This window comes from Anser anser (assembly GCF_964211835.1).
Source record: "Anser anser genome assembly, chromosome: 1".
Taxonomy (NCBI): domain Eukaryota; kingdom Metazoa; phylum Chordata; class Aves; order Anseriformes; family Anatidae; genus Anser; species Anser anser.
In genome coordinates, this window is record NC_139720.1 from 77,219,477 (window position 1) to 77,228,838 (window position 9,362).

General features: G+C 45.5%; 1 protein-coding gene across 1 annotated transcript; it reads right to left on the reverse strand.

The window, feature by feature from the left end:
* Positions 1–245: 245 nt before the first annotated feature.
* Positions 246–9,123, reverse strand: KCNJ8 (potassium inwardly rectifying channel subfamily J member 8). The gene is made up of 3 exons (XM_083829651.1): positions 7,590–9,123; positions 6,888–7,336; positions 246–3,146 (listed from the first exon to the last, which is right to left on the reverse strand). The coding sequence occupies exons 2-3, from the start codon at positions 7,250–7,252 to the stop codon at positions 2,246–2,248; spliced, it is 1,266 nt and encodes a 421-aa protein (XP_083685777.1). The 5' UTR covers positions 7,253–7,336; positions 7,590–9,123; the 3' UTR covers positions 246–2,245.
* Between the last annotated feature and the right edge of the window lie 239 nt (positions 9,124–9,362).

Here is a 9,362-nt window from a genome sequence, read left to right on the forward strand (position 1 = left end):
GAGTACACCAGGTCTAAAGCAGAGGGAAAGGCAAGGGCAAAATTAAAATTAGAAAAAAAAGGATTGTAGTTAAAAAAAACTCAGCTGAAATAATAAGAAAGTATTGAAATAATATTAAATTATTACTCACAGGGACCATAGAAAAGGCTGGGAGAGAAGAAGGACTAAGAGTATAGAAAAACAAATGGAGAATAGAAAGAAAAAAAGAAAAGAAATGAGGAGAAAATCAGAGACGGAATAAATCATTATTGTCACTTTTTATTTTTTTAGAAAATTTGCTTTTGTACAGCATTTGGCTTAACCATATTTCAAACAGACTGCCTCAAGGAAATTTGTAGCCCTGGAAATGGAGGCCAGAGACAAATTGTATATACTCACTCTGACTCTTCTTGGAAGCTACAGATGTTCGTTGTTTGGACGCACAATGGACAGATTAATATCTCCAGATGTTCACCAGCCATCCTCCCAGAACATTGACGGGCAGGACAGGGAATAAATGCTTTTAGCAGAAACTTCAGTTTCTGCTACTGCTTCAGATAAAGCATTTTGTCAGTGTTTATTTTGTGGGGAGCACCTGCTCCAAATATACAGTGCCTACGCTACACAGAAATGCTCTTCCATGTCACAGCCTACATCAAAAGAAGCTGTAAACTGTCCATGCAAGTGCTGATGAACTGGCTTGTAAAGAGAATGAGACTCTGGCATTGTTCTTGACTGTTTTACCTGATAGGAGTAAGCAGATATTTAAAATTACAGGAGTATTTATGTGGTTGGGTGGTTTACAGAGTCAGTACAGGGAAGGGAAGTCAGTACTTCCCTCGAGCCAGAGACTTAATAAGGCAACTCCTGGAAGAAACATGAACAGAAATTTGTCCATAATTATTATTCACAGGGGAAAGAAGCTTGCATCAATTTAGCATTTCCAAAGGTGACACAATTAGTTGTTATACATGTATTTATTCTTGTAGAAAAACTTGTGGTGACATTTTGGAGAAGGATGTTGATAACAAATGCCCATTTTAATTTGAAGAGAAAAGCTGCTTACCACCAATTTTCACTGCCATTTTACATAAAAACACAAGAGAGAGACTGCTGCAAAATACTTCAGCAGCAGTGCCCTACTCCCCCTAACTGAAAATTATTCATCTGGTTTTGAAAATATTATCATTAATATTATTGCCACGATCCCCTCTCATTCCCATTCATGAATTCCCACTGGCAAAAAAAGTAACCTGCTGAAGCAAACGTACTTAATCCTACAAAAGTAATGTAAGTGAATGAAATAGACTTCCTGCCTTCAATATATTAATCTGTAAGAGAAAACAAAACAAAACAAAACAAACAAACAAACAAAAACAGGATTTGGTCTTCCACCAGTACAAGGAGAATGTTAAGGACATGTGTGCTGTTTCCAACTTGAATAATTTCAGTGACATAGATGCTCAAGTGGTGTCTCAGAAGACTTGTGTCTTGGGTTACGGCTACATAACAAATGCCCGCTGTCCCGCAGTTGTGTATCTCACCCACAGAACAAGAGCAGTGTCCTGCAACAGGTCATGCCATTTCATGGGCCTGCTGAAATTTTTTTTTTTTCTCCTGGCTCTGCCCAGAGTGGCACCAGGTTTCTTCTGGGGTGGCCAGGTCACTTTGGCTGACTGGCATTGCTCTCAAAATGACTTTACCATAAAACAATGGAAAGAAAAGACTTGGAAAACTGAAGGGAAAATCCTGGCTCTTCTCCAGTGAAATCACTGAGGAATTTAGCTACTCTTTTCAAGAGAACAGAGAATTCACCCCAAGAAGATCGATATCCAAATATTCCACACAATGTATGTGCAAGCTGTTGATACGCAGCAGTTTTGAACTTCTGCCTGCAGGTGGGTAACCCAGTTCTACAGGAAAAAACACATTTTGTGACAGCCAGCAGAAACAGATAAGAAAGAGACCTTTGATAGGAAAAATATGATTTAAAAACAATAGCATGCCATTAAAAGAAGTATAAATACACTTTATATTACATGAGTGGACTATGTTTTCTTTAGTGTACGTGCCATTTTTATTAATTCATACACTAAGTGCTAACGTGTTTCCTAATGCCATTAGGTGGTGCTTTCAGTAAGTAATATAGTTCTTGAACAGTCCTTTTCTGCATCATGTTCTCATTTTCTTCAGTAGAATAAAATTTAAATCAAACACGACACTGCCTCCTCCTTTTGAACTCCTCGACCTCACACAAGGCTGTGTATCACGTTTCTGAGGCACTCTGGCTCCCCTCGGGTGTGATGAACTGCACTTTGGGCACAATGAGAGAGGGATTGGTTCTCCGCATGGAGTTGCTCCTCCGTATGGAGTTGTTTCTTCTCATGGAGTTGCGTTTCCGTAGGGAGTTTTGGTGGGACAGCTCACTTTTCTGCAGGGTCTGAATGAGAATTGATGGCTTCTCGTCAAGTTCTCGAGCGCTGCAACGTGGTGCTGCCACTTTGACGGTGTTGCCGAATTTGGAGTAGTCAACAGCATATACACCTTCCTCTTCAGTGACGATGGGCACGAAGCGGTGACCCCACAGTATCTCCTCTGCTATGTACGAGGTTCTTGCCTGCGTTGTGATGCCAGTCGTTTCTACAACGCCTTCAAGTATCACTATGAGCTCCAGATCCTGGAGTGCCAGGTCAGCAGCAGAGATATCATAAAGAGGACTCCGCTTGTCTATGACGTGACAAATGATTAAGGGAGCCACCAGGAAAATATTGTTACTTTCAATGGGGTTATCCACAGGGATATCTACTTGGTGAATGGGTATGACTTCTCCTTCAGGGGTCGTAGTCTTCCTCACAACCTGGATTCTCACTGAGGCACTGATGATCATGCTCTTCCTCAGGTCTCCTACTCGAAACATGAAGCAAAGTTTGCCATTTCGAACTGCAATGACTGCCTGCCTGCTGAAAATCAAAGTCTCTGCCCGCCTGTGAGCTTGTGCAGTTTTCATGAATATGCAGCCCAGCATGACAGCATTGATGATCAGACCCACAATGTTCTGTAGGATCAAGACTGTGATGGCCAAGGGACATTCCTCTGTCATCATCCTGCCGCCAAAACCAATGGTCACCTGAACTTCAATGGAGAAGAGGAAAGCAGAGGTGAAAGACCTGGAGGGGAAGATTACACAAAGTTAACTCAAAGTACATCGAACATAAACTGATAAGCTATTAGCATGTACTTTCTAGAAACAAATGGCCTTAGAGGCCTATATTTGCAGTCCTTGTACATTTAAGCCGTCTGTTAACATCAGCGGAAAGACTGCACTCTTGGTGACTCAGTGTTTGCACTATCAGAGCAGCATCTAATGGTGAGAGGGGAAGGAAGACCCGAGAGCCTGAGCTCCTATAAGACCATCTGTAATACGAGGTGAACCTGAGAAGCTCACTAGAACCTCTGTTCCGGAAGATATGTCCCACACCATGTTAGCCAACAGTGCTTTAACTTGCAGCGTGACTTTCCACCTTCTCCTTCCCACGGAGATCTTGGTGGAGCTGTGGTTTTGGAGACAGGTGAGCAACTGGCTGCACACTGACATTCTCCCACCACCCTGCACCTGGAAAAGAAGCTGGGCAAATGGCAGCATTTCACTCACACTACCTGCCCGTCTGTCCTGAACCCCTTTAAAAGGATTCCCTGGAGGGAAAGGGGACATTCCCACATTTCTTACACCTCCCAAACCCACGCTTGCCTCATGACTGAGCCTGCTGGATCAGGCTGCAGAGGGAAGGCAGTGGCCTCCGCGGTCCCCTCTGCGCATCCCTGCAGGAGGACAGCACTGTGAACCTGGGCTTGGGTTTAGCTCACTGTTGTGTCAAGGCTAGCTGGAAAATTTCAACACAGAAGTGTACTGTAGAAGTGTGAGTTAAGTTAAATGTCCCTGATAAGCTACAGTGCTGGACATCAGATTAGGCTGTCCACAAGCTTTCCAAAACACATGGTTTATAATATTGAACAATGTCACCTCCCCTGTATACACCAGGATCTTTAATTTCTGTTTATAGCACAGATATGTCCTTCACCAAAGTCTCTTATGTCCAGAATTTGTACCTTGGAATTTATTTGGTAGACATGGGATCTCATGAACTAACATTATAGTTACCCTTTTAACACAGTGCAACACACAAACACTTGAAGCATCCTCATTCTCATTGTGGCTTTAACTATGGAAAATATATATCCTGTCCATAAAGATGGACATTCATTGTGTTCATTGGTTTTGGTTTGCTTTCCAATGAATTCATTTTTAAATAACGTCTTATTGTTCTGTTGTTGTTGTTGTTTGTTTTTCCTAACCATATTTGCAGTGAGCCTGGGATCATTGGGATCATGAAGACACATTACAATAGCATAGGTAATACCAGGGATAATTTTCTGTAGAATGAGAAAGCTCATCTTTCAGAAAACCAGCCAGCCTCCGCATAGATAACTTTGAAAGAACTTTGTCATTTCGTTCCCCGCCCCCCCCCCCCCCCCCATTCTTTGGCAGATCCCCTGTATTGAGGGGTTTATTTCTGCATTTCATTCTAAAGAAATCAGTGATGAGGGATTTTATTAATGTAATTCATGGAATGATTTCTATGCTCATAAATATTCATCTACATGCAGAATTAAACTTCTGGCTGAAACTTAATTCAATTTTATTCAACTGAAGGCTCTGTGCAGTGAAATATTCTGATTCCCCTTAACAGTAGCCATTTTAAAAGGGAAAAAAAAGGGGGGGGGAATCTACCTTTTTACAGCAGAAGTAACAGAAGCAGCAAGCTTGTACAGCATTTTGAACATGCGAAGAGGGAGCCATAAATGCCAAATCACACTATTCCCAGCTCCCTCTCTTCAGAGCTCTGCAAATTTTCCTCTTTGGATTATGCTTGATTTGCGTGGCAAAGTGCTTCTAGCTTTAGAAATTCTGCAGTACTTTGAAAAATTAAAGTGTTGTGCAAGTTCCATCCAATGATTAGAATTTCCAAAGCCAGGTTTCCCATAAATCTGTAATGGCACCTACTCAAAAAGCTCTCCTGAAATATCTTTGGGCCTAAATCTCAGAAAAAGTAAGTTAAAAAATATTTGCTATTATTTTGGCAGATTGTCTCAGCATGAAATGTTTTACATCCAGCAATTCACAGCTCTTAAAAATATCAGCAGTCATACTGCTGTTGCATGGCTGTGTCCAAAGTGGTAGCCAGGTTTAAGAAGATGAAGATAAAAGATTTTCCATGGCTTGAAGATGGATACTTGAGCAGCTGTTTGCTGAAACTCCTCAGGCACTCACAGCAGAGTGCGATGTGTGCTGTTTGTTATGGGCTAAGCCACGCAGCCACACCAGTTCATTGGCTCTGCTTATCCCCATCCCTCCAGGCTGTTCATGCAGCAGCGGGCTTGCTGGGGAGGTAGTGAGGGGCCATGGCTCTCCTTTGTCCTGGTGGCATGAAGTCCTCAGCACCCAGAACAGGCTTTGTGGGGTGGTCTGGGAGTCCCAAGGGGGCCTCCAGGCAAACAGGGGAGTGTCCTCCCAGATGATGCTGAAGAGCTGCTTGAGTGCAGCTACCAGCTAGTTTGGGTTGGACAAATCCCACACATCCTTCTCTCTAGGACCAATACACCAGAAAGGCTGGGGGTGACACCCCTGAAAGACTTCCACAGTGGGCAGAAGCTGGGCCATGACATCTCACTTCAGAGGCAACTGTGGCCACTTAATGGAAGAGAAATAAGAGCAGCCTCCCCCTGCCTCAGCCCCCAAAGTTGAGGAAGGTTGGCTTGGAAAATCCCTGTTTCCTTTCAGTTTGAAAAAAACTCATCTAGCAAAACAAGTGTCAAAGTGAAGGTAGAATGAAATCACTGCTCCCTCATGAGCCAGATCTGATGTGCCTTCATACTTGCTGAGGTGCCTCAAAACCTACATGCAACTCCACGTTGGAGTTTTCCTCCAAGAGGAGGAAAGAGGAGTGGATACCCTCAGCCAGCTCTGCAGCCCCCTCATGGTCCCTACCACACTGCACCATGTAAAGGCAGTTGCTCTGGCCATTCTGAACCTGGATCTTTCTGCTTAAAAACCTTGTGCTGTAAAAAGAGATGTTACTGATGGCAGAGCAATCTTGTTGCTTACCCCCACCTCCAAGTAACAAACACTTCTTCTAGCCTGTGTAAATATGTGCCAGTTTGTCAGAGCCTTGAAAATTGCCATGGCTTTGGGGACAGAGAGGAAAATATTTTTCTTTAACAGCTGACATTTAACCCAGCAGTCCCTTAAGCTTTCACTGTCTGATACATCATGCACGTCATGGAAACAGTTTATCCGTCAAACCGCTGGCCTGTGTCTTCACCAAGGGACAGGCATTTTGGAGCTCTCTCATGGGAACTGTCTCAAAAGACATTTAGCTTTGCCCTAAGCAGCACTTTTCTTGCTAGCTGATACCCATGGCCAGTGCCCTGCCTCTCAGGCAGCACTTTTGGGGTGGGCGACCTTTTACCAGCATGGCAAGCGGCTTGCACCACGCTCAGGATGCTCCCGCTGCCATAGACAACATTACAATACGTGTAACACATACCCACTCTTGTAGCAGGCTCTTATCTCGACAGGCAGGGTATGTTACCCACAGAGTGTGGAGACACATGAAAAGCAGCGGGTCTCCCTCTCTTTCAGATCCTGTAAGGAATCAAAGAAATCTACAGTACAGTATTTTCCAAGCTCAGAAGGCTTGCTGAATTTATGTACTCTAGAGGAAAACACCACACTTTTCAATTGTCTCAACCAAACATCACGGTTCATTAAAAAAGCTGCATTTCAGGTATCGGCAGGACAGCAGGCAGCTCTGTTCCCCCCTTTCTTTGTCCCACCAACTGTACTTTACCTGACACACGTCACGCAAGGTGTCCACTTTGTGCTGTTTGTGGTGCCCTCTGTGCTTGGGTCCATGTCGCCATGGGCGAAAGCCACCAGCCACCACATCATGGCGAAGAGCAACCAGCTGCACAGGAAGGACATGGTAAAGATGACCAGTGTGTGACGCCACTTCAGGTCCACCAAGGTGGTGAAAATGTCTTGCAAGAATCGCCCCTGCTCGCGGATGTTCTTGTGCGCCAGGTTGCATGCCCCATTCTTGGCGATGAAGCGGGCTTTGCGCGGCCGGTCTCGGATGCGGGGCTTGCGCAGGTTCTCAGCAGCGATCCGTGCCAGCACATATTCTTCAGGGATAATACTCTTCCGAGCCAGCATCTTCCTGCCACCATAGTCCACCTAGCAAGATGTGAAACAGGGGACAGTCCCTCTAGCGCGACTCTGGAGGGCTCACTGCCTACCCTGAGAAGAGAGAAAAGCCAGTCAGATTTGTCACCCGTGCACTGTGGTTAGGTAACCTTACATCAGCAACCTTTACATCAAATGTCACTGAGTGTCTTATTCTACAGCGCCCTCCCCTTCTCAGCCCGTCACTTTTATGCGAGCAGTCGGTATCAGCTCCCGACGGAAAGGAAAGGTGCTATTCCCACGCTCCTTGCGGGAAGGCAGGCTGCAGAGCCGTCTCGCAAACTCGGTGTAAAGTAACCTGACGTACGATAGGACGGATCCTCGGGCTGCTTCTCCGGGAGGCAGCTGTGCCCGGGTGGGTACCGCAAAGTGGGGTGCTCGGTGGTTTGCATCCTCTGGGACTCGAAGAGTTGGGCTCCTCTGCTTCGAACCGAGGCTTGCCTCGCTCAGTAGGGCTTTAGCTGGCGGGGCCCTGCCAAAAAGCCCCCGTCCGGTCCCCAGAAAGCGTCACAAGAAGGAGCCGAGCTGGCAGCTGGAGAGAGGGCTGGCGGAGCAGGCGTTCCCTTTTCCCCTCGCAGCCCTCCTCCCGTGCCGGGACTAGGCGGGGCAGCCCTGCCTTTATCCCCAGCCCTGGCCCCAGCCGGCTGCCAAAGCTCAGCAGCAGCGAGCGGGGCTCCCAGCATCACCACCGGCCCCCCTCCGTGGCCCCAGCAGCGGTGGTGTGGGGCTGGAAAAGGCGCCTTGAGGGATGCTGGAGCATCCCCTAGGGCCAGATCCTGCAAATGTGGCAGGAGGCAAGGCGGCTCCCTGCGCGAAGCCCACCTCTGGCAGCAGCAGGGCTGGCGAGCCCAGGGTTTTTGCCTTTTTAGCCTTATCGTGCTTTGGATCTCAGCGAGACAGCTTGCAGGCAGAAAGCGAAGCATGTGCGTAAGTGTCTGGAGGAGCAATGCCAAAATCTCACGGCCTTTGCTGCTTTTGACAAACTTAATTACCTGTTTCTGTGAGAGGAAAAGAGGCATTCCTTTATATGGTTCACAATTTGTGTTAACTTGGACGGGCGCAGCATCAGGGCCATTATAATCTTCAGCTGGTGGAACAGGCATTGACAGATGGGTTTTTATATATTTGATGGGTATAGGAGAAATTATGCACAATGCCAAAAACAAACAATGAAATAACAGAAGTTCATTCGTTTTCTCACAGGTCGAGGTTTACAGTTTTGGCTCTTGTGTTTAATGGAAACTTGCATTCTTGGAAATTACAGCTTTTTTTCCAAGGTCTTAGGGTTTGTAGTAGGAAGAATAAACAGTACATCAACTTTATGAAAAGATCTAAATTTAGATGTTAATGAAACAAAGTGCAGAGATTTCATTGTGTCAGATTAACTCCTCCATGCCCAAGGAATGTGTGTGTACAGTGGGGAGGTTTCTAAAGTTTTCTGAGTATCACTCAAGTGAATGACCTTTACAGTATAAAATTTACACAGAACATAATACATTACTTCTCTCTGTAAACTGGAGACAGAAAGAAATGCTTCACAGGCCTGCTGCAGTCAGGAAGTTTTTAAGTGTATTCAGGCATGGAAAAATTGAGAAGGCACATTTGACAGGCAGTGTAATCCTCAGCTTGAAGATATCCATCCTATCAAACACATGCACGTGCTCAAGTTTAAATAGAGGAGTGATTCCTGGAAACCTTTCTAGCAGTATCCTTTTCTAATACCAAGTATCCAGTAGTCAGAAAAGAGACAGACTCAAAGCCACGGTCATATTAGGCAATTAGCTAAACATTTTTGTAGGAAATTAACTCCAGGCAGATGACCAGCTTCAGTGTGAAAAATCAGGTTCTAAAGCAATTACTTTGAGTTGTAACCAGGCTTGAGTGTAAGCACATAAAGTCACTTGTGTGTGTATCTGCAGGATCGGCGTTGCTGTCCACTGTGGCACTCGATGGGCTGGCATGGGAGAGCTCGGGAGGTTATTCTGCTACAAATGGAGTGGCAGAGGCTGGTCATGGGGGACTGACTCATTCGTTTGCTGCAGCCTCCAGAAGAGCATCTCACTTGGGTGTAACTGTTGGA